A 24149-nucleotide genomic window follows, 5' to 3' on the forward strand; every position below is an offset into this window, starting at 1 on the left:
GGTGGAAGAAAATTTAGAGATCATTTCCTATTCCAACACACTTATACATATGTTGTCTTTTAAAACCCGCGAGGAAACTGAGGCCCAGAGAGCTAAACTGACTACCCAAGGTCATGGGTCCATTCGTGGCAGAGCATCCACAGAACCAGGCCTGCCTCCAAATAAGAGCCTCCAAAACAAGCCTGTGCCCTCCTTCCCCCCTGGAAATCTAAAGTTACATATACCTAAATGTTACATGAGTATCAAGAAGTAGCTGTCCTGAAGCATTGCTAAAGGGGAGAGATATTCCCATGTGCATATCTATTTCTAGATCCATTCCTCAGAATTGCAGTTTGCAGCTCCCACCGTGAAAGCGACCCAGGGGACAGAGGTTCTTGTGCACACCGGAACACCCACTGAGAGTGTAAGGACACAGCAGACCCTCTAGAAGTAGGGGGCTTCCCGTGACATGAGCCCCACTCTCGAGCTCCTCGTGGAGGGTGCCGCCTGAGCAAGAAGAACAAGTGGGAATGCAGGCCCTCCCGCCACCTCCCTCCATTTGAGGCTACAACCCAGGGAAAGGAAGGACTGCTGGCCCAACGCCCTGCGTCAGGCCAAGAGACCATCTGCCGTCCCTGAAGACAAAGGAAACTGGGCTCTCGGCAGGTCACACTGTCTCATTCATCTCTTCATCTCACGTGAGTAAGAGTTTGATAGATTTGTGAGTGAGCGGATATTTGTGAAACTGCAGTGCACGAATTTCTAGTCATCAAAATATTCCGCTTTAGACCGCCTTGTCAACAAAGCCTGTCCCTACTCCAAACACACACACACACTGCCTCCTGCCTAAAACATTGACCAATTAATTTTTTCGAGTTGACTGCAAAGGGTCTTTCACCTTAACCTGACCATCCTGCACATAGAAAAGGAATTTGCTCTGCAATATTGCTCCCCAAGGTTTAGGTAAAGGGAGAATGGGATTTCAACACAAAGACCCTTCCTGGGCTGTCAGGTAACTGAGGAGCCCACGATCATGTGCTGTCATCCATGAACACGAAGCTAGCTCTGGCAAGCCAGGCTGCTAGAATTTTCCAGGCTGACACCCAGGGACAATCCCAGCAGATGAGGTCACATTATCACAAGATTCCCAGCACCTCGCATCTGTTGCAATCCTGTTTTCAAATTCAAGGAGCTGTCGCTTGGTGGCTCCACAGAAATGTCAGCAGGGTTCAAAGGGGCAAAGGTCATTGGCATATGGGCCGCCCCTAGGTTAGGCGGCACCCCCAGTGAGAAGTGGCAATGGTGACGGGGAAAGCGCACACACACAGACCTGGTGACAGCCAGAAACAGGAACTGACTCGAGATAACTAAAGTAAAAATGGAATTTATTGAAAGGCTGTGGTGGCTGAGGAACCATATTTGAAGAGACAGGGAGGAACGTCTAATGGGGTCATCTTGGGTCACATGACTATCTCTTATGGGTACACGGGGGAGACAGAATTCCTACAAAAGCCAATCAGAAGGTGGGATGGATGGTCCACAAGCAACAAACATCGACCACAGAATTCCTCCCACTACACGACTCACTGTAACTGTGGCCTCAGACGAGTCACTTGGCCTCCCAGGTCCTCGGGCTGTTGGTCCAATAAGCAGGGATAATACCTGGAAGGATAATGCCTCCCCCACCCTTATAACTGCAGCTCCCATGGTGCCCTTGGCCTCCCAGCATTAGAAACTTGGGGAACTGCGTTGTTAGCAGGCTGGAAGTCTTCTATGTTGGGCATGAAAGACAATCTGGAGGCTACACACAATGCGGACGGCTGCCCTGCCAGGCTGTTTGTGGGTGGAGGTGCGTCCTGGAGGACGTGGGTCACGCTGAGCTCGAATTCCCCCTGCCCTCGAGGGGCACACAGCCCACGGAGTACAGGTAATGTCTCACTCAGTGCAAATAAGAGGGTGCCAAAAAAGTATATACACGTTTTAAGAAAGGAAAAAACTATTAAAATGGTAATACTCAATGTATACCAATAACAAAAGATGAATACAGGTCACGTTTGACTTCTGCAATTACAAGAGGTGCTAAAAGTGGTTACCATGAGCGTCCACACACTTCTGATGACAGTGAACTATGGCTGGAGCAATGCTGACCAAAGTGTCCACTTGCATCTATTGTTTTGGCACCCCCAGTGCATTACTGAAACACACTGAGAAGTCAGAGTTTTTATCGACACACCTCACATGTGGACTTCAACCAGCTTGTTAAGCACTGAGGAGCCTAGAAAGCCTGGTGAACATCTTCTGGGAGCCAAGCAGCTGGGCTCTTCCCCTCAGCATCACTCCCTCCTGCTGGGAACACTGACCTTGAGCGAGGCCTCTGGAGACCTTGAAGCGTTGCCCAACTCAGAAAGAACGTACTTCCTGAGTGGGTTTAGTTTTTGTTCTATTTCACTGATCTGAACATTGGCAAGCCTCGGGGCCCTGCCCAGACTCAACGCTCAACCACACTTGCCACAGTTGCTCTCCTAATCAAAGACAAATTCCCCAGAAAACTTCTTTCTCAGCTCTGCTGAATAAACGGCAATGTGTGGGCCATCGTGAGTCTCAATGAACCTCACGCACGATTTTGCACATGGCCATAGAATGCACAACCCTGGACTTGGGTGGGGGGCCAGAATACTTTAGTAAAAGTCTGACATTTAGAAAGTTTTCAAAGCTCATTTTCTCCCACCGCCTGCAAACAGTGCTTTTGTACAGTAAAGGAGGGCTTAAATCTTGCGTCCTTCCTTTCACTCTCTTGAAGTGATAAAAAGGAAAAGAATGGCTGGTAAACAGTATATGAACGACAGGGAACATGTCCTGTCCCACACGTTGAAAATGTGCTTTTTTCTTCAGGCATTGCCTGTCCCAGCATATTTTCACACCATTCTCTCATATGTAATGCAGTATCGTCAACCCAGGCTTTGACCCACTTATTAAAAATTCTGAACTGAGAAAGTCTGCATTAAAGCACCTTCTTTATGTATAATATATGAATTATACAATTCCGGTCATCTTGCAGAAGGAAACAGCACAGCATGCACCAAATATGAAAAAGAGAGTCAACAGATCTGGTTCCAAAATTCATGCTCTGGCACTGGGTAGGTGGGAAACCTCGGGCAGGTTTCGTAACATCCCGGGCCTCAGTTTTCCCACCTATGCAGTGGGTAGAAGCAGGTAGCATGTGGCAGTATCACTAACAACACGGGTTGCTTTGAGAACTGAGTTTGTCCATGTAAAGTAACTTGCAGAATGCCAGGCATTTAGAAGACAGGTACTCTCTCTAGCCCTTAGTGTTAACATTCTACAACGGGGATTGTTGTATCCTTCACCTTAACATAATCAGAGAGACAGAAAGCATACTCATACTTTCTTTAAAGCGCCCTGCAGTCAGGGGACAGCTGTGCCAATGATTCATGAGTTTACAGAACGAAGAATGTGATTTTCTTGTTCTTCCCACACACACCACCCCCCACCTCCAAACACACACACACACAGCGAAAATGGCTGTGGGCAAGGAATTGTAAAAATTAAGCAATAAACTTCACTCTACTATTTACTGAATTAATTCACAGCCACTCAGAGAGAAAACGGAATCTGCAAAATAGAACAAGTGCTGACACGGTTTGTTCTGGGCTCCAGATACATTTGGCGTTTGTCCCTCTTGCGTTCCCTAGAAGGAAGACTTCTCAGAGACAGACGAGACGTGAAGAAGGGAGAAGCCAGTTACCACAGAGCCGGGGACAGAAGGTTCCAGGCAGAGAGAAGCACACGGTGAAAAGCCTAGAGGTTGGAAGGGGTTTGCCAAGTACAAGGCGTGGATGCCAGGCCCAGGGAGAGTGAAGTGGACCAGGAGAAGGTCAGCAGGAAGCGTTGCGATGCCCATGGAGGGTTGTTCTGGGAAGGACTCACCCGGACGTATGTCGTTAAAAGGTAGTTCTGATCCGCTCCAGGAACCGCAGCAGGGGCAGGAGTGGAGCGAGGTGGGGGGATCATCAGATCAGTGAGGAGATATTAGAGTACAGAAGAAAGACGACAGAACCTCGGACTAGAAGAGTATCAACTGAGAAGGTGAGAAGTGGCCAGGTGTGACACACACGTGGGAGGTTAAGGAGACAGGTGTCTGGGAAAACAGCTGAGATTCCAAGTGTGCTTTCAAAAAGTTCTGGCTAAAAGAAGCCTTTATTTTTACTTGCACTATAACTGATACCAGGAGGAAAATCATTTTTCTTGACTCCAACAGACTCTGAGTCATCTTTTACACCAGATGATTTAATAATAACACAAATATCGGAGCCATAATCAGTGGTTTAAATGCGAGAAGGCTGATAAGTAACCTCAGATTTCAGTTACATATAACAAAGCTCCAATGAACAGATACAATTTCCCACATCAAAAAGGCAAACTCCGTCAAGATGAAGGGATGGATATGTGACAATCCCTTAACCGAACTGAGTTAAAATAGACTCATAGAGCTGATCTTCTTGCCAACAAACTACTCAATTTTATGATAAAAGGAACAGAATAAGGTATAAAATCTGACAAAAGTCACCTGGCTATTTTGATTTGTCATGCCTTCAAGCCCTCTAACTTAGAAACATACTCCAGCCTTCTCTGTTATTTTTGGGTCAAGATGTGAAAGGCCAGCTTTGTGCTTTGTTTCTCAAATTTCTCGTATGAAAGGCTCAAAGTTTTCCATTATCCCAAGGTTCCTGCTATTTAAAAGTCATGCTTCAGGTTTCAGCTGGAATCTTAATGTAAGTCAAATTAAATAATTAGGAGCTTATCTCTTCTTTAGTTGTCACAGGACATGTTGACAGATGATGGAGCATTAGAAATAAGAAAAAGACAGAATCAAGGCTTTTGCCTAAGTTTTAGCCTATGCAACTGAGTAAAGTGGTCCTGGTGAGCACATGTGCTCTAGCATGAATGCAGAATCCGATAAATTTTGCCCAGAATCAAGATGGAAAAACTCTGACACTTGACATTTCCACATCGCACTTCCTTCAAAAGCCAACACCAGAGAGGGTTTATTTGCTTGGCTCCGGTAACAATCTACAGGACCACTGAGAACTGGCCCACTCAACATCAGACTCGCTGATGAAAATCCATCAACCAAATCATCCTTCCTGAGCTTCTAAACCTAAGTCAATAGAAATCTTATAACAAAGGCACCAGGGATGGAAAAATAGCACTCCCATCAATGAATGAAAAAAATACTCTGACGCAGAAAAATAATCAGACACTTCTAAGCACTATTTCAAGACGGAGGCCCCCAACCCTCAATTCCCCCTCAGAGACTATTTTCACCCGAGGACTTGGAAGCAATGCCTCAGAAGGAAAGGGAAGGAGAGAGAAGAGGAAGGTATGTGTCCCACAGAGCAAGGGACGCACTCCGTGGGCACACACCTGACTCAGTCGTTAATGGATGCTTGTCTGCGGAACGTCCTGAGGTGAGCTCGCTCGTGCTATCACTGGGGAGCCATACTCTCCTCCTTAGCTCCTCCCGGGTCCCAGACAAGTGGAAATGCAGACCTGCTTCCTGACAGGGGGACCCACGGTAAACACAGGGCTTGGGGACCTCTTAAAGACTTGAAATGCTGCTCCCAGTTTCCTCAGAGAATTCAGTGCCCTATTCTCCCTAGTTCTGCTGAGCCTAGAAAGGCAAGTGGTACCTGCTGGGTAGGACGTCTGCAGCTCCCCCAGCAGAACCCTGGCGGAACTGGAAGGGCCACACCTGACTTTGGCACCTGGACACCCCCCAACTCCACAATGTCCCCCAGCTCCCTTCCTCTCGAAGCAGAACACACCGTTTGCGACACGCCTGGCCCTTATCTGCTCCCAGTGTCCCTGTCCCCACTGCTTAGAAAACCTTTCACCTCGGAGCCCGTCGCGACCATTTTGGCCACGCACACATACTTTGTGCTCCTGGACCTGCAGCTCCAGAATGAAGCGGCCTTTCTCACTGTTCCGGCTCCCTCCACTGCTCCTTCCAGTGAGAATGCTTTATCTGAAATTCTTCAATTCCGGCCGCCCTCCTGGTTTGCTAACTCGCCGTAACAAATTTCGCACAATCTGGTCAGGCCAGCCTTTGAGTAGCTCTAATCTGCATGCTATCTACAAGGCCATACATTTTTCAGGGGAAATAAAATCTACTTTTGTCTACACATACAATGGGATATTAAGTAAAATGACATTGTGTTTCCCCTTAATTAGGACAAGCTGCGAGCACTGGGCGTATGTCCCCTAGTTCTCTGTGGAACAGCCCGGTCTATCCCCCACAACTCCCCTGGTGAGCAGCCTCTTGTGCACTAAACCATTGTCCACATGGGGCAGAAGAGTTGAAATTCTTTATTAACCAGTGAGGTCCACAGGGATAATTTTCAGGAAAACCAATTTCCAAACAATCCTAAAACAAGAAGCCACGCTCTTAATTCCAATAAGGACCCATAGATTAAAAGAGCGAGGCCGGCCAATCTCTTAGGTTGCAAATCTGGAAACTCAGAAAGAAAGAAAGTCAACTTGTATGATGCAGAGCAAGACAAAAAGAAACAAACAAAGGTGGGCTTTTCTCCTTTTTTTTTTTTCTTGAACACAAACTCAAATCTGATCACAAGACTCCTCTTGCGACTCCATCAAAGGCTCCCCATTATTGCCCAAACTCCTTAGCAGGAGCCCTTCAACATTTGGCCCCTGCCATTTCCCTGTGGTCCCCCCTCACCCTGAGTGCCCACTACTCAAGCCAGACCCCAAGGCTCTGCCAGCCCCCATGAGCTTGCTTTTGCTGCTCCCTCCACCAGGTGTGCCTTCCTACCCAGCAGACACCGCTTGCCTTTCTCGGCTCAGCAGAAGCATCACTTCCTCCAGGCAGCCCTCTGGCCCTGCTATTGCCATTGCTTCACGCCCCCTGCACACAGGTTTTCGCCCCAGTTCCTACAATACCCGCACGTACAGTTTGGGTTCATGGTATCAGCCTCCCTTGTAGACTGCAAGCTCCCTGCATGACAGGGTGTACACACGGCATCACTTTAGCCCCCAAGGTGCACACGACCCAGCCCCTAATTCTTCACGTGCAGCCATCATTCTGCCACTCCGGCCTATTCTATCTTACAAGTTGACTGCTCCAATTTCATCTAATATTTTTTACCAATAAAAGATTACACCTGGGTATGGAGGCGGTATTTCCCAGGGCCCCTGAGATTTGGGCAATTCATACTGTGTCCAGGAAAGCCTGTACCCACAATCACCCCACACCTCTGCTTCCCTTCCACACACCGTGCCAGGCACTTAAGCCCTGAGTTTTAGGAGGGGTGGTCGCATTTGGAGAAGTGGGGAAAAAACAGCATCCAGGAAATTAGAAATATAATATAAAAAGTTTGAGTATAGACTGGCAATGTAATATGTAAGCCTAGGAAAACGAGCAAAGAACAGAAACGATTATTAAAGAAACGCTGTCTGCGCAGGCTGGTTTCTGAGGTTTAGCACCTTCTTTTCCACTTTACAGGCATTAAAGGGTTTTCTTGTTTGAAACTGTGGAGACCAGTGATACTACTGTATCCTTTTGCACAATGTATCAGCATTTCAGGTTCTTCACCATTCTCTAGGAATTATATTAAAAACAAAACAAAAAGACCGAAAAACAGGAACATAGTATTTCATGAACATTTTATGTATTATTTCTTCTCCAGAGCCCCAAACACCAGCATGCATTCTTTCCTGTGTGCAGGATTTCTTCTGTGTGTAGAGGGCAATAGGGTGTTAACCCATTTCACGGATGTCATAACTGAGGCTCCTAAAGCTGATGACTGGTCTTGAACACAGAGTGAGCTGGCAATGCCATATGCCCAGGAACCTAAGACAGGTTTGCACTGAACCAGTGCTGTGAAAACTAGTGTTTTCTAAGGTAGTATTTGCCAACTCTGCACTGTTATTAACCATGGAGATGGGCTTGTTAAAGCTGATCTGGGCACACTCTCCCCTCTTTACCAGGGGAGCGGCAGGGCCAGGTCATCAGGCACCCCCTCAGTCTCAATGCCATCAGCCCCTCTGGTCCATGTAAACATGTAGGTCACAGGCATGGACCTAGTTCACTAGTCAGAAAAACAATGAGGAAACGGAGGAACCCCAGTCAGGAGAAGGAACCCATGCCTGGTCCACTGAGCCCACAAGCATGGCCAGGGCACAGGGACAGACTCACACAGGGAGGGCAGACACGAGAGACAGAAATGCAGTGGGGAGAGGGCTCTGCTAGCTGCAGCCTCCGTTCAGCGCCCTGCCCAGTGCCGTCTCTAGAAGCTGGCAGCTGGCGACCACAGGGCTCTATCCTGCGGTGGCCTTGGAGTCTGGGAGCAGCCCCAGACTGAGCCGTCAGGCTGGGTGGTAAGACTGTGCCTGGGAGACATGTGGTCCACAGAGCTGGCTCAGACACTCTTCCCTCGTTTGTTATTAGAACCATTGGACGTGAGCCCAGCGTGCTGCACTCCGCCTGCCCCTTTCCTTCCCTGTGCCCCAGTCACCTGTCTCAGCTTTGCCCTGGTACCTGAAGATACCCCCTGTAGGTGCCAAACACCTGAAGGTTGTCCCAGGAGCAGGCTTGCCTCCCACGACACCCCAATTAGGGCAGGTGACACAGGCTAAGCTACTGAAAGGCAGTTCATAGACCAGGGTCCAGACACCGGTTCTCCTCTCAGTCCCCTCACCTGCTCAACTTGGCTGTCGGTCCACACAGACAGCACTAGACTGCCCACGAAACTCCCCCAGGAGCTGAAAGCCCACTGGACACAGGCCCAGGAAGCCCAGGTAAGTCACCTGTTGTCGATCAAAGGCAATTCTGAAAGCCATAGACTATGATGCTTTAGGTTTTGCAGGGTTTTTTCCCCCCAGTTTTCTTTTGATGGGGGGGGTCCCCTTTACATAAAGCCCACACTGAAAATTACCCCAGGGAAAAATCCTACCTGTCAGTCACAGGAGATACAGTCCCTCTTTTCTTTAAGTCAGTTTCATTGTTTTTTTCATGGGCAACAGAAGGGGCGTAGCTAGGGCCACAGAAAAGCCCTTCTGAGGAAGAAACACACTCAGGCTGGAAGGCCCTCGGGACCAGCCTGGCCCTGGTCTCCCCCCACCCCCACCCTGCGCACGAACTCACACCAGCTGGTCCCACACGTCCTCTGGGCGCTTCTGTCTTTTCCTGCTCCCCCCAGAGTAGAGTTCCTTGGAGACTGGTGCTGAGTGATCGCCGTCACTCCCCCGCACCCCTGCCCTCCAGGAAAGATTCTTTAGGCTCATTTTGTTCTCTCCTCCAGAAGTCACAAGGTCCTCTTCTGAACGAGGCTGGGCCGGGAAACTGCACGTATGACCTACACGTGTGTAGATGTTTGCCCTGAAGTAAAGCCAGCCTCTCCTGCCTCTTTCCAGGAGGGACAATAAATACTTCCAGACCACTCCAGGCTGTGCCTTTAATGCAGAACAATGAAAAATTAGCAACTCCTACCAGGATCCTGAAGAATAGCCACGAGGAGTCTCTCTCAGAAGCTGGAGCCCCCCTGGATCCAGATTGCTTCTGAAGTTCCACAGGGACCCAGATCTGATCCCCATTAAAGCCTGTGCTTGTACAGCGCCTCCCTGGGCGGGCTGCCCCAAACAAGCTGGCAATTCTCCCTGTGAGATTCTCCCCCAGCGCAGAAAAAGAACAACCCACGTGCTGAACAAATGTCAAGCTTCAACCCAGACAAATGGCATGTCTTCAGCCACTTCTACTCGAGAACAAACAGTGTAAACATCCACCTCCTTGGAAACTGACCCCTAGGACATTTGAGGAGATGGAAGGAGTCGGAAAAGACGAAGACACTTTAGGGCAAAGCTAAGACTCAAGGGAAGGCCTGGACCAAGGACCCATGATTGGTCATTTTTATCCTCAAATGAACATCCACTACATTTCCTCAGGGGAGAGAGAATTTGCACTCTAAACTATTTCACTGCCCTGGGTGGAGGGTGCCTCTGATTGCAGCTTACCAAATGATACAGTCCATCTAAAAATATACCTTTTAGCAAACTGAAAGTTAAAAAGATAAAATGACTACCTGACTGTCTTTGAATAATGACTAGCAGAAAGACTTGAGTGGTATTTGACAAATGATGTGCTTGTGGGGAAAAGCCGTCTGTGATTTTGAAGACCTGGTGTTTCCAGCTCTAAAATTCTCAAACTCGGAAACTCTACAAACTCCTTGGTGTAAGTAAAGCTGGGATTCTGATGGCAAACTGCCTCAGCAGTTGGCCTGAGATGTCAGCCCCACAAGGATATGGAGCTACTAAGATCTGCCTCTTAGCGGGGTAGGAGCAAACTGAACCATGAGCAAAGGACCGCCCTGCCTCTACCCACCCACCATGACCCCCAGCCCAGAGCCAGTAGCTGCTGCTTTTTCCACTTAAGGAGGAGGAAGCAGAGGAAATGAGAGAAGCAGCGGTCCCAGAAGAAACAAGTTCTTCTCAGTAAGGCGGGTTGGCAGGTACAAACCGGTGGGAAGTCCAGCATGCCAAAAGCTCGTTGACTACACAGCCCACGCAAGGCATTGTGCACAAACCCACCTTCCGTCCCAGGAGATGCTTTCCTTTGCAAGCGCTAAGAATGCAGGAACAGAGGTAATCCGTGACTCACAGGCCCACCCAGCCCCGCCTCATACCCAATGAGGAGCAGCTTCCACAGGTGGAAAGAGATGCAGGAGGGGAAGAGAGACCAGCCCAGAGATGGACAGAAGACGCTGCGGAGGGGAGCACAGGGGAGCTGAGCACAGAGGTATGGCAGAAAACAGACATCTAGGAAGAGCAAAACATCCAGAAGGGGAGCGAAAAGAGAGAGGGGAAAGGGAGAGGGCAGGGCCGAGGTGCGGGAGAAGGGGCGAGGGTCCCGCTGACACCTGCGAGACCTGCTAATCAGCTGCAGCCTGCCAGGAATTCTGTCTGGGTTGCTCCCAAGAGCATGTAGGCAGGGTCGCATGTCCTTTAAACAGTGGCACTGGCAGGATCTTGTGACGCCACACGGTGGCAACAGGCAGGCACAGTGCTGAACCGGTGGTTTCTGTGGCAGTGGGTCGGGTCCTCGCATCAAGCCCACAGAACCTAACGCTTGAGGTCCAGCCAAGCTTCTCCCTGCCCCTCCAAGCCCCCAAGTGCAGGCTCTCTCAGCACAGCTCAGTGTGCACGTGCTTGCGACTCTTGGCTGGTAAGACATTTCATTGATTCGTTCACGCATTCATTCATTCAACAAATTATTTACTGAGGACCTACTATGTGCCAGGCACTGTGCTACATGCTGGGACACAAGCATAAACAAGTAGAATGCCCTCATGTTGCCTACACTCTGAGGAGAACAGTTAAAGGAGACCAGACACATAACTCCAAATTGTGCTGAATATTACAAAGAACTCCAAGAGGATGACACAGAGCGGTGGTGTCCAATAAACAGCCACTTGCCATAACAGGGCTATTCTAACTAAATTCAATGAAATTTAAAATTGGGTTTCTTGGATGCACCACCCACATTTCAAGGGCTGAAGAGCCACATGTGGCTAGTGGTTACCATACTGGACGGTACAGATTAGAGAACCTCCCCATCCTCGCAGAAGGTTCTATTGGACAGCACTGGAGAAGGTGCCAGTGTGGGGCAGAGTTCCTCCCAGACTCCTGACAGCAAATGCAAAGGCTCTGAGGCAGGTGAGTGTTGCATGTTGACAGGTGACCAGTGTGGCCAGAGAACAGCAGGCAGGAGGAGAAGGGGGGCCGGACCTCCAGGCCTATAGGCCCCCACAAGGGGTGGATTTTAGACTAACAGCAATGAAAGGACTGTGAGCTGGTCTGTTAGCTAGTAAGGGAGGGGAAGGAAAAGGAGAAGGCAACATTTAACTCTCGGGTTTCTGGCTGGAGCAGCTGGGTGGATGAGGTGCCTGCCGTGTGCTGAGATGGGAACTGTGTGCGGACTGGCTTAGTTTGCACACATGTTATTTTGTGTTCGAAAGGAGGGAGGTCATCAGGGAGGGGACATGGGTCCAAGTCACGCACCAACCCCTGTACGACCAGGGCTCCACAAATTACAAGCCACTGCCTATTTTTGTCAAGTTTTACTAGAACGTTGGTTGACCAGTTGTCTGTGGCTGCTTTCGCCCTCTCAAAGCAGAGCTGACTTGCTGCATCAAAGATCACATGGCCTCCAAAATCCAAAATATTGACTCTCTGGCCCTTTACAGAAAAAGTTTGCTGACCCCTTGATTTAAGCCCTCCAGAGACCTTGGTCTGCTTATCCATAAAATGGGGGTAGAAGTGCCTGCTTTGTGGGATTAATGGATGCAATATTTCTATAACAGAAAACACCAGAGTCTACCCAGACAAGGCTAAGAGGAAGAGCTTTTCACTCTCGGCTTTGACACTCCAGCACTGAGCTGTCTCCACGTTTGGCGATGCAAATAGGCTCATGCCACACACCTGCTCTCCAGAAACCACTGCTAAGGTGAATTTGTAAATATAAACAGAACCAGTGTCATCCGAGCTACTGCTTTCAACGCAGCATCGATGTATATGAGCAGTTGCAACTGAGTCACTTCTTTGTGGCCAACCAGTCTCTCCCAGATTCTTGTCCAACAAAAGCATTAGCCCATGAACAATTGGTTTTCATGGAACAACTGTTTACAATGCCTACGTCTTCATCATTAATCTTAGGGGGAAAGGATGGAATTGTTCAACATCCTTTGCTTATCCCGGTTTGCTGCTCCAGCTCAGGCAATCCATCTGTCAAGAACAGCCAATCATATTTCAGGCTAAAGTGGTTCCTAGGCAACCAAAACTATAGACACAGAAACAGGCTCTCCACCATAGAAAGAAACATGAGGATGGGGGCAGAAGGGTCAATGGGGAAAGACTGGCCCAGAATCCACTGACCTTCACGTAACACTTACCCACAGTCTCTCCATCAGTGCCCCAGCCCTAGCTGCTTGTCCTACTGTTAGCAGGTCCCCACGCCTGTACCATAGCAGAAAGAGATGGCATGACCCCTTGGACAACTGGTAGCTAGCTGAGGGCCTCGGAATGTTCTGCCTTCAGGCCACCTTAGAGAAAACCTGCAGATAAGTCCCACAGAGAAGGAAGTGAAGGGCCAGGGTCCTCTTGTACACAAGCACCTGGCTACAAGGGCCACGCTGGCCATACGTGGGAATGACAGCGAGAAAAAAGCACCTGCTCGGGGCTCAGTGCCGTTGTCCCTCTCAAAAGTGGTGTGTTGAAACTCTAACCCCCAATGTAATTAGGTCATGAGGGTGGAGCCCTCATGATGGATTAGTGCCCTTCTGAAAAGAGTTTCTCTCTCTCTCTGTCTCTCTCTGTCTCTGTCTCTCTGTCTCTCTCTGCCATGTAAGGACATAAGAAAATGGCCATCTGAAAACCAGGAAATGGGCCCTCAACAGACAACCAGACACTGGATCTTCTGACACAGTGATTGTGGACTTCCCAGTCTCCAGAAATACTCGTATGAGAAATAAGTGTTGTTTAAGCCACATGGAAGCTCCAGTATTTTTGTTCAAGCAGCCTGAACAAGCCAGCCCCCAAGAGCTTCCTTTGAGACTCAGGCAATTTCCATTTTACAGATAACTTTGTAGCTTATTCTGTTTTTTGGGGGGTGTTGGGGGGTGGAAACTCTACTAATTTTGTCCAACAATAATATCCAAAGTGAAATCTGCTTCCAGGAACTAAGAAACTGTCTGCAGCCCACAGTAACACTGTCATTTAAGCTACATGACTTAGCCAAGGGTCGCCTCAAGAAACAAGGCTTTGAAAGAGATTCAATGAGGCCTAAAGCAAGATTCCTGCCAGGAACCCCAGCGGCCCTTTCTGGCCTTCTCAATGACTTAAATGTTGGCAATTGTCAGGCACAAAGTGTCCCCGCTTTTGCTGCTGTCTGGTGCTTTCGTCTTCTCAGTCTTTACAGATGTGGCTGCTCACCTATGAGGCAGTTGGGACAAAACTCATCACAGGAGCCTCTCAACAGCTCCCAGACTGAAAGACAGGGTCAGGAGCCACACAAAGATGAAAGGGACCAAACCCCCACTTTGTCGTGGGGGACCACAGATCAGGGGAGCCCCAACCCCCTATTGGAACCACACAACCTAGTGAGGTGGTGCCCAAGATTTCTCCCTGGTGCTGGCTGCTCTCACGGATACAATTCTGATTCCACCTGCTTCTCAGATCCCAGCTCAAACTTATCAGCTTTCCCCCAAACGTGCTCCCAATCCAGTTTTCCTGTCTTGGCAAATGCCACATCTCTCTCTTAGTCATGCAAGCTTAAACCACGGTCTTCAACCTTCCCACTCCTAGCTCATCAATCACGGGGGCCTGTTGCTTCATCCATCTCACTTCCCTCCATCCATCCTGGCCCTTCTATCTTGATTCTCACGGGTCTACAGCGGCATGGGTTTCCCTATTTGTGACTAGTTTTATAGCGCTGGGGACATGTGTGGTGCCACAGTCGAAGCAGCTGAACTTGCCAACAGGACAACCCGTTTTACTCCCAGATGGTAATGCCCCTCCACCCCCATCCCCCGGCTGCCTCTTGGTGACTAGGGTGTGGGAATTCGCAGGAAGCTGAGGGAACCCCTGGAACAAGGGTCTCCAACAACACAAAGGACAAAGTAGCCAACACTGCTTCACTTAGCAGAAGCTGAGCCACAAGGGACTGCCACAGAAGAAAGGCACAAACAGGGTCTAATCAAGCGATTTAGACCACATTGACTGGAGTACTTCCTGTCCCTTTCCTGTGTGTATTTCCCACACGTCTGCTGAGAAGTGTTTTCTGCAGCGGAATTCACCTCTCTGTTTCCCCTCTTCTATTTGCAAACAATGACTCTATCGCTACCAGAACTTCTTTCCCAGACAGGAAAGAAGCAGTTAGAGGAGTCCATGCTTTCTCATGGACCAGGATGGGGAGACTTAACTAACTCAAGGCTTCTCAAACCTTTTTGCCTAGAAATCACATGGGTATCTATATACGTGATGCTTAAAATGATGCTTCTGATTCAGCTGGTCTGGGGTGGGGCCTGAGAGTCTGCATTTCTAACCAGCCCCTAGGGGAAGCTGATGCTGTTTGTGGGCCACCTGGGAGTTGCAAGGGCCCGATCAATACTTGAACCGCCAGCCTCCCTTCCCCAACTCCCAATCCCATGTGCTTTCCTGCTGCTACTCCCCAAAGGGGAGACACAGGACTGGTGATCTCCCTCCTTCCTTATCCTATTGCATCCTGTACAGAACAGAGCTACTGTGTTTCCCCGAAAATAAGACTGGGTCTTACATTAATTTTTGCTCCATTACGGCTTATTTTCAGGGGATGTCTTATTTTTTTAATGTACAACAATCTATATGTATTCAAATACAGTCATGTCATCTTCTTCTGGAACATCGTCATAATGTACTAAATGCATCCGCCTGTCTGAGAACTTAACTGGGGCTTATTTTTGGGGTAGGTCTCATTTTCGGGGGAACACAGTATCATCCGGGGCTACCAAAGCTGCCTGAAGCACCCCAAGCCTGAAATCTGAAGATGTGAAATCCTGTAACAAAAAACAAAACAAAAAATTCCTGCAGTCACTTCCAAATCACCCCCGTCTTCCTCTGTCTTTTGGTTTCACTCTAAGGCCCAGGCCCTCCCTAAGCCGATCTTTCACAGGGACCCACCAGAGAAAAAGACATGCGTTCCCCCCAGATTCCAGTTGTCACGGAGTGTGCCTCGCCTCGCAGCAGGTGTGCACCCTAAGTTGTCCCTCCTGCAGCCCTGGCAGCTTCGTCTTACAGTGGAAGCGCCTTTCCAGCCACAGACCATGTGCTCTGCTGTCTTGTGTATGACGCTTGTGCATGGCAACATATACTATCATGAAAGCCTTGAGCGTGTGCAGAAAAGGGATGCTCTCTTAATACATTTTTTAAAACCTCTAGACGGGAAATGAGCAAATCTGTAGCTGAAAACCAAGCTCCAGTTATTCAGCGAGCAGAGATGGGATGGTAGAGAAGAATTGTTGCTAGGAATGGCACCCGCCCCAAACGGTGCCTCAGTCTCCATTTTTAAAAACAAAAATGTTAGGGGAAGGAGGACGGGGTTTTGTGAAAGAGTAAATACCCTGTCCTAAGGATCTGCATTGAGAGACATTTCAGAAGTAGCAGTTCCAGGGACAGAGGCCTCAGGCTGGCGCGTGAGGACCAACTCAACCGCGCAACATTTGATAAGCAGCTTCCACCACACTATGGCCCTTCAGCCTGAGGTTTTATGTAAACACTATTGTCCCCACAGAGCAGAACCTTAGGGGACTTTATCCAAAAAGGCAGTGTACCTAACAGAACCTCTCCAAACTCAGACCTCATCCTACAGGATACTGGTCATTTATTAACTCAACTGGGAAAGAGGGCAGGGATGTAAGAGGCTGGTGAGCCGAATTGCCAATGGCTGAGGAGCGCATTTTCCCAAACATATGATCCCATTATCTTTTCCAAGTCTCTTAAACTCTTTGAGACAGGTCTTGAGCCCTGCTATCTAGCTAGCTAGTGTCTGATTAACTGATTTCCAGTTTACAGAATTTTTAAAAATAGGTTGAAATTGTCCTTTTTTGCGGAGGCGTGAATTCTCCCTCCATGGTAATTTCTATTTCCATGCATCGCACAGTACAACACGTGGAAGAAAACCTGGGCAAGCATAGGCTCCCAGGGCAAGCAGGGCAAATAAAGCCTCCAACATGATCCGCCTCCATGCATTGTAAGACGATGCTTGCTCAAGCTGGAGGGATGAAGACAGATGATCAGTGCACACCTGCTCCTAAGTGAGGTTCGCTGCTGAAGAGCTGGAGCCTGGAAAACCATTGAGGCTCAGCCTAGGATTACATCACCGCGCTGAGCCAGCTCCTCACTGAAGCCCAGGCGTGGGGATGAGTGGGGACGCCCCACATGGCTCCGCATCCCTACTACAACACACGGCCCAATCCCTACAGTCTTTTAATCTACACAAGGGCTCTCATGAACCGGCCAGTTTACCAGCCCTGTCCCCAAATCCCCAGAAAATGCTCTTCTCTGAAACACATTCTTCTCTTTGAGAAAGGAGAGCTCGTCAGAGTGGATTGTGGAGGCTCATTCTGCATACAAGTCTGACCTGCTGAAATAGGGGCCCGGACGCCAGCTCTACGCAATGAACCCCCTCCTCCAGACATGCCTGGGGAGGTAACGGAGACAACCATACGGAAATGGCAATTCTCCTAAGCACCCATCTAGGAGAAACGGCCCCTTCTGAACACATTAGCTCTGTGGTTTAGAGAAAGGATAGGATTCCTGGATCGATGCACAAATCCTGCCTCAAGCAACAGACCGACGACAAGACTGTTTGGCTGGCTTTTCTAAGAATAGCCAGGGCCTTGCCCTCCACAGTGCTCACCAGACAGCGAGTGCCTGGATGCTTAGGCTAACCCCACTGCCTGTCCACCAGCGATGCTCCACGCCATCTGCTTAGCCACGCCAGTGGCTGCCCCAAAACTGGTCTGTCTCATGGGCACCAAGCTGCCACTCAAGGGTTCTTCCCAAGAGGCTCTTGTTGATGCCCGGCTGCTCCCTTGCAGGAAATACCACTGTGCCGGGGGTGCTGAGTTAAGATGTTGGTGGCGGAAGGAGCCCCCACCATGCACTGGGATGCTGAATAACAGAAACTGAATTCCAGGGGTCACTGTATCCCCCCGGGGAAATGTCCTGGGGCTACCAGATTTTCATTGCAGAGGGGGCACCAAAATGCTAGGAGCAGCCACCAGGTAAAGCCATGCAAGGCTGCCGAGAACCCCCGGCCAGCTCCAGCTCCAGGCTGCATAGGCGTCAGGAGAAGCGACACTAACAAAGCCCAGGCAGCCTGTCCTCCTCCAGGGAAGCTCCGGATGGCCGGGGAGCACTTACATTGCCTCAGAAGCCTCCTGGTTCAGGTCGCAGGCTGGGACTGGCTGCAGGGACTGCGACCCTCCCATCCTCGCTGCGCCCTGGCGAGCAGGCTAGCCGCGAGCAGGGCCAGCGTCCTGGCGTGCTTCCTCCAGCCGGGAGCCCGGGGCGGGCCGGCCAGCGGCCGGGGCTGCTGCACTGCAGAGGGGAGCAGCTGCTGGCATCCGTGGTGGCGGCGGCAGCAGGGAGCTGCGGTTCGGGACGCGATCTGGAGGCCGGAGAGCGAGCGCCGCGGAAGTGTGCGCGCGTGTGGCCGGCGCGCGCCTGTGTGTGTGCGTGATTGTGGCGCGCGCGGCTCTGCTCGGGGCGCGCAAGTCTGAGCGTGAGCGCCGCCGGTGTGGTCCGAAAGCTCTGCTCTTAACCGCCCCCCACTAGCCCAGCTTGTGTGTGTGACACGGTGATGTCATCATCACGGTGCAACCCTACGACAGCATCTTCACAAAGCTCCATCGCGGGCTCCGGAAATGGGGGGAGGACGAAGACCCTCCCTCTGCACCCGCACCCCCTCCCCCAGCCGCGCCCCGACCGCCGGCATTGTGTGGCTTTGAAATGGAAACGTACTGTGGGCTGGGGAGCCTGCGGCCCCAGGAGGGGGGGCGTGGTGGTCTCCCCGGCTGACCACAGAGTAGTGAGGGGTACGCTGGCTCATCCCTCCAGGAGGAAGGAAATGGACTCTCCCGCCCATGTCAGGCGGGTGGCTGGAGGTGCAGGTAAACAGGCTGCGATGGGAAACGTGCAAGATGTTTGCAGGCTCTATCTGCCACCGTCTGCCTCTTTCAGGCTGCTGGCCAGGCCTGGACAGCTGAGGCCTGGGCCAGGGAGGTGGGAGGGCCTGGCCACCCCCTACAGTGAGCCCAGGACAGGCCTCCACCGACAACTTTGCTCACATAATTGGGGGGGAGGGGGGCGGTAAGAGAGGTTGGGGCAAGCTGGGGAGAAAGAGGCACAGGGCCTGCTTTATGGTCTGCAACCCCATCTTAGGCCATGAGATGAGTTCTCCACAGCCAGGCCAAGGAAGGTGAGAAGTCCACCTCAGGTCCCTAATGCTATAACAAAGGTATGTGTGGGGGGTGGGGGGGGGAGGCAGGTCGCAATGACATGCAATCAAAGGGCCCACCTCTGATTCTAAACACAGGCTGAGCTTGCAGGAATGTCCGTGACTCCCCATCACAGGGCCCCCAGCACCCACCCCCATTCCAGGCTGGGGCAACCATGCCCCCAGCTAGCCAGGCCTGCCCACTTGGCTTGTGGCTGACTCAGAAGCCCTCAAGGCTTGGGCTCCTGGGTCTTCTCACAAAGGCTAGAGAAAGACTTCATCCCCTAATGGGTTCAGGAGGTTTGGGGGCACACCTGGGAACCCGACTGTCTTCTCTCCATTCTGTGCAACTGCTTTCTGAGATCCAAACACAGACTCTCATGACTGAATTAAAGTGGACCCTCTGATGGTTAAGTTGAAAACTTCTCCACTTTCCCAGCATGTCTTCACTCCACAGCCTAAATGCATCTAAATTGCGGCCAAAAGAAAATAAAATGAAAACGAAAATGCTCAAAGCATTTAAAAATTTCCTCCGATATAATGAGTGTTTTCTACGACTGTGGCCCAGGATGCGTGGGAGGGTACTTTTGAGGTTATGGCTCATGTCAGGATTGTTCTAGAGCTTCATGGCGCTCTGACTCTCCCCTGCTAGTATTTAAGATCAGTGTCAAACAAATGCCAGAAAATCAAAATTGTTTCCCAGGACGCAGCAACGTGAAATCTCCAGTAAACACGGAGAACGTTTACTTTCGCATTTATGTGAAAATAGCTAATGATCGCATCAGTCTCTTAGGGTAGGTAACTGTCAGAGGGCGGCCTGATGAGATTTACTCTGGAAAGCACCTCCCAGGAAGCTGTCACTCACTGTCAGCTCTGGGCATCACCTTGTTGCAAGGATCCTGCAACTTGTTCACCTTATCATTCCTGGTATCCCAAGGGTTCATTTCTCCATCAGAAAACAGACCTCTCAGGCTCCATATACAGCTGAGACCCCAAAGAGCCTTACCACATGGAGCTGAAAATTTCAGAAGCACTACCGAGACTTAATTTTTTAGGAAAGGGACTCCCTTCCCTGGGTACCAAGGTATGGCCTTCAGCCAAACTTGTCACTAGAAAAATACATGGGATAAAATGAGGAACCACAGTTGGAATTCACCTGCTAACCTTTTTTTTTATGCGAAAGCACAGAACCGCCCCCCCCCAAGAGTCCTTACCCTCAGTAGATAGGGGTTTGCAGCAATAACAAGAGGATCTTGAAATGAGACGGCAGTTCAATCCTGACTTGTCCCTCAAAGCCCCTTTGCTGTGTGGCTTTGAGGCAACCACTTAAGCATACCAAGCCTCTGCTTCCTGAGCTGGCCAAGAGAGAGAAGGCATCTACTTTGCAGGGTACTGGGAAAATAAAATAACATATATGAAAGGCCACGACCAGGACTCTAATTGGTGCTCCAGCAGTGCTAATTTTCTTTCCTTCTTTATAAGAAACGTTTTCCCCTTAGTACCATAGAGGAAATAAAGAGACATTGAAGTGAAGTGCTTTTATTTAGAATCCCTACAAGCAAGAAGTAATGACACAGTGGCACCTCATGGAGTAGGCTGACACCATCTCATTGATATCAAAAACACGAGCAAGCTCCTGGGGAGAAAAACAAATACAGCCTGGCTGCCACTGAAGTGGATGCCACTGAAATCCACGCATTACGGGTTTGTGTGGAGTCCTGATGGAAGACTGTCTCAGACCCTCTGGTGCTTACTTTGCCCATAATTCAAAACAAACTTGGTTACCTAGTATTTCAGCCTACAGCCTATCTGGTAATTTAGCCTACTATAAAACTACATATACAGAGCGTGCCAAAAAAATGCATACACATTTTAAGAAAGGAAAATGTATTAACATGGTAATACTCAATGCATGCTGATACTAAAAGATGAATGCAAGTCACATTCGACTTCTGCAATTACAAGAGGTGCTCAAAGTGGTTCCCATCAGCGTCCAGACAATTCTGATTACGGCGTTCAGCGTCCAGACAATTCTGATTACGGCGAACTACTGCTTGAGCAATGTTGACCAAAGTGTCCACTTGTATACATTTTTTTGCCACCCCTGGTATATATGTGTATACACACACACACACACACACACACACGGGGAGGGAGAGTGATTTGAGAGGAAAAGGGCTGTGCTACGGGCTGAATGTTGGTGTCCCCTCAAAATTGTTATGTTGAAGCCCTAATGTCCAATGAGATACTATTTTAGAAGTGGGGCCTTTGGGAGGTAATTAGGGTTAGATTAGGTCATGAGCAACCTCTCATGATGAGATTAATGCCCTTATAAAAAGAGAAGGAGGAGGTGGCCGGTTAGCTCCCTTGGTTAGAGCTCAGTGCTCTTAACAACAAGGTTGCCGGTTCGATTCCCACATGGGCCACAATGAGCTGCACCCTCCACAACTAGATTGAAACAACTACTACTTGACTTGGATCTGAAGGGTCCTGGAAAAACACACTTAAAATAAATAAAAGAGTTGAAAAAAAAAGAGGAGACACATAATCTATCGCCCTCTCCCTCCCCCTACGGTGTGAGGACACAGTGAGAAGGTGGCCATCTGCAAGCCAGGAAGAAGCCCCTCACCAAGAACCTGGCCACGCTGGCTCCCTGATCTCGGACATCCAGCCTCTAAAACTGCGAGAAACAAAAGTTGTTGTTTAAGCCATCCAGTCCGTGTTATTTTTGTTATAGCAGTGCAAGCTGACCAAGACAGGCTGCTTAAGATACAGTGATGGGAGAAACTAAACAAAACAAAAATAATTAAGATACATCGATGGGACCCAGAAGAACTGCTAACAAAAAGGGGAAAAAAACAGAAAAACTACTAAATAAATCAGACCAAGGAAACTCAAAAGAACAGCAGCCCAGGGCCATGTGACCCAGCATAAGCACCCAGGGGACCCCGAAGGGGCACAGCCTCCCCCCAGGTGATGGTTATCCACAAGAGCCGCTGATAACACAGACCACCCCTCCACCCCACACCTGCTTCTTTACTGCCTCCTCCTCCCTCCTTCCCCCCACCGCACAGCATTCCACAAAGGTTAAATCATGGGTTTGTACAATAAGAAAGCACAGACTCCATCTAAAAGTATTAACATGCAAGCAGTTAGCATTGCAATCACTCATTCCCTCACGTATTGAAACCTGTACTGAGCACCCATTCGGGCCAGGCCATTACCTGGAGTTGAGACTACTTACTCTGTTCCATCACTCCCCTCACGTACTGAGACCTTTCTAGCAGAAGGCACTGCCCTCACGTGGTCAGGCCACTCCTCCCTTCCTTGCCACTTCATTCCCAGTCCAATGTCCAGATCCACCCGGGCTGTCCAGAGAGGGGGCAGAGGCTACTACTGCACAGTATTTCTTTTCTAGGTCAACCGGTGATGCCCGACGCTTCTAACGATGGCCCTAATGAGCCCTGGAACTCCCACAGCTCCTCTGGGGCCTTCTGACCACAGCACACATATCCTAGGACCCTAAAGGCAGGCTAAGTCCACTGCCAACCCTCCTACTAACGTCCCCAAGACACCCATCACAGCTAAAACAACTAGCAATTCAACATATATTAATGCACTTACCATGAGCCTGGCCTATAAATACAGAATAAGCTGAGTCTATTCTCAAGTTACTTACTGAAACACACCAGAAAGATGAGTAAACCTGCCAAGTCCCTGTAACTGAGAGATAAACTATGTGCTACAGATTCTTCAATCCCACTGAGGTCCAAGGGACTGACCATAGTCAGGAAGGCTGAGTAATCTGAAGCACCTCTGACACCTGATGGGTCCTGGAAAAACAAATTCGAGTAGCTCTATCTTCGCTGCGGCCTCGGGAGTCTCCAGTTGCCATAGCAGCGATGCTCTCCAAACAAGACCCAGGGACCCCTGCACTGCTAATTAGCCCGAGCACACAAGCTAAAGGAAAGTAGGTCAGATCACAGAAAAACCCATCTGGAGAATGCTAAGAACGTAAATACAGATGGAGAGCGGACCTGGGCAGGGTCCTGCTTCTTTAACCCGAAGGCCTTTGCCGCCATCCTGTAACCATGGTGCGGAGTGTGGACAAAACCACGTGGACCTTCTCTTTAGGGACCAACCTTTAGGCAGGCTCTAGCCTCAGATGGTGCTGCAACTTGTTTCTCCATCGGAGGCCCCAAAAGTCCAGCCCCACGTCTGTCACACAGCTCTGTACTGAGCACTTCCTGAGTCTCCAAGCACTGCGAGAGCGTGGCCCACTGCCTTTCCAAAGAGTCTAAGAGCTGGGAGCTGTTTGATTTTAGGCCTCGCGTGTGGCCTGAGTTCAGCAACCACATGTTCAATATGAGCTTGAGACCAGCAAAACCAACCCGCAAACAGGGCAGGGCTGCAGGTCAAGAACGGCACATTGCTGGTGGCACTTTCTCTGCCCAGGTTTTGCAGATCTGGGGTCCTCTTTTCTGGGCTTCTGACGACCAAGCTCTCATGTCACTTAACCTTGCTCCAAAAGCTGTCACTGCCTTCAGGAAAAAGTCCCAATTCTATGTCCTGGCCTTGATCCTGTCACTTCATCCTAAGTTGGAGCAGGGCCAGGGGCCTTGTTGTGGGCTCACTGGTGGGAGGCACCTCCTCCCAAGTTCTCCAGCTCTCAAATCCTCTGCTGCGTCCAGCCCCAGCTCCTGGGAGGGGTCCGTCTCCCCCAGCCGCAGACTTCTCCCCACTCTCCCAATGGCCAGCAGCCTTAAGCCTTGGCGCTTTCTCGCCTCATTAGAGTCTCGCTTTGTGTGTCTGTGTCCGGTGTCTCCGCTCTTCAGCTATGACGTGTGCCCTACACACAGCCAGAAACACATGTGCATGAAACCTGAGAACATGAAACAAGGCTCTGGCAATTTTTCAATCTTATGATGAATAGAGAAAAGGCAGAAGACTGTTGGGTTTCTTCCTTTCCAAGGCCACAGGTATTCTGTTAATCTCCTACGCTCCAACACTAAATCTCATGTGCTCACCCCTGGGAGTCTTAGTGGTTTTCTTGGGCTGAAGCACAAGCTCAGGTAAAACCTCTTCTTTTCCAGAAGGTTCTCTTGCT

At 49.8% G+C, this 24149-nt stretch overlaps 1 protein-coding gene across 41 annotated transcripts in view; it reads right to left on the reverse strand.

Moving 5' to 3' along the window:
• The window catches only part of TACC2 (transforming acidic coiled-coil containing protein 2), a 186365-nt gene that overhangs the window by 49695 nt on the left and 112521 nt on the right, over nt 1-24149 (reverse strand). The window contains exon 1 of one of the 41 annotated variants that reach the window (XM_019752921.2): nt 17968-18492. The exons of 38 other annotated variants lie outside the window; for them this stretch is intronic. In XM_019752921.2, coding sequence (XP_019608480.2) covers nt 17968-18035 — 68 coding nt within the window. In that variant the 5' untranslated portion in view covers nt 18036-18492. Of the gene's footprint in view, nt 1-17967; nt 18493-24149 lie in introns of those variants that run through there. 2 more of the 41 variants (XM_019752920.2, XM_019752923.2) reach the window with 2 other exon arrangements.

This window comes from Rhinolophus sinicus, linkage group LG07, assembly GCF_036562045.2.
Source record: "Rhinolophus sinicus isolate RSC01 linkage group LG07, ASM3656204v1, whole genome shotgun sequence".
In the NCBI taxonomy this organism is placed as follows: domain Eukaryota; kingdom Metazoa; phylum Chordata; class Mammalia; order Chiroptera; family Rhinolophidae; genus Rhinolophus; species Rhinolophus sinicus.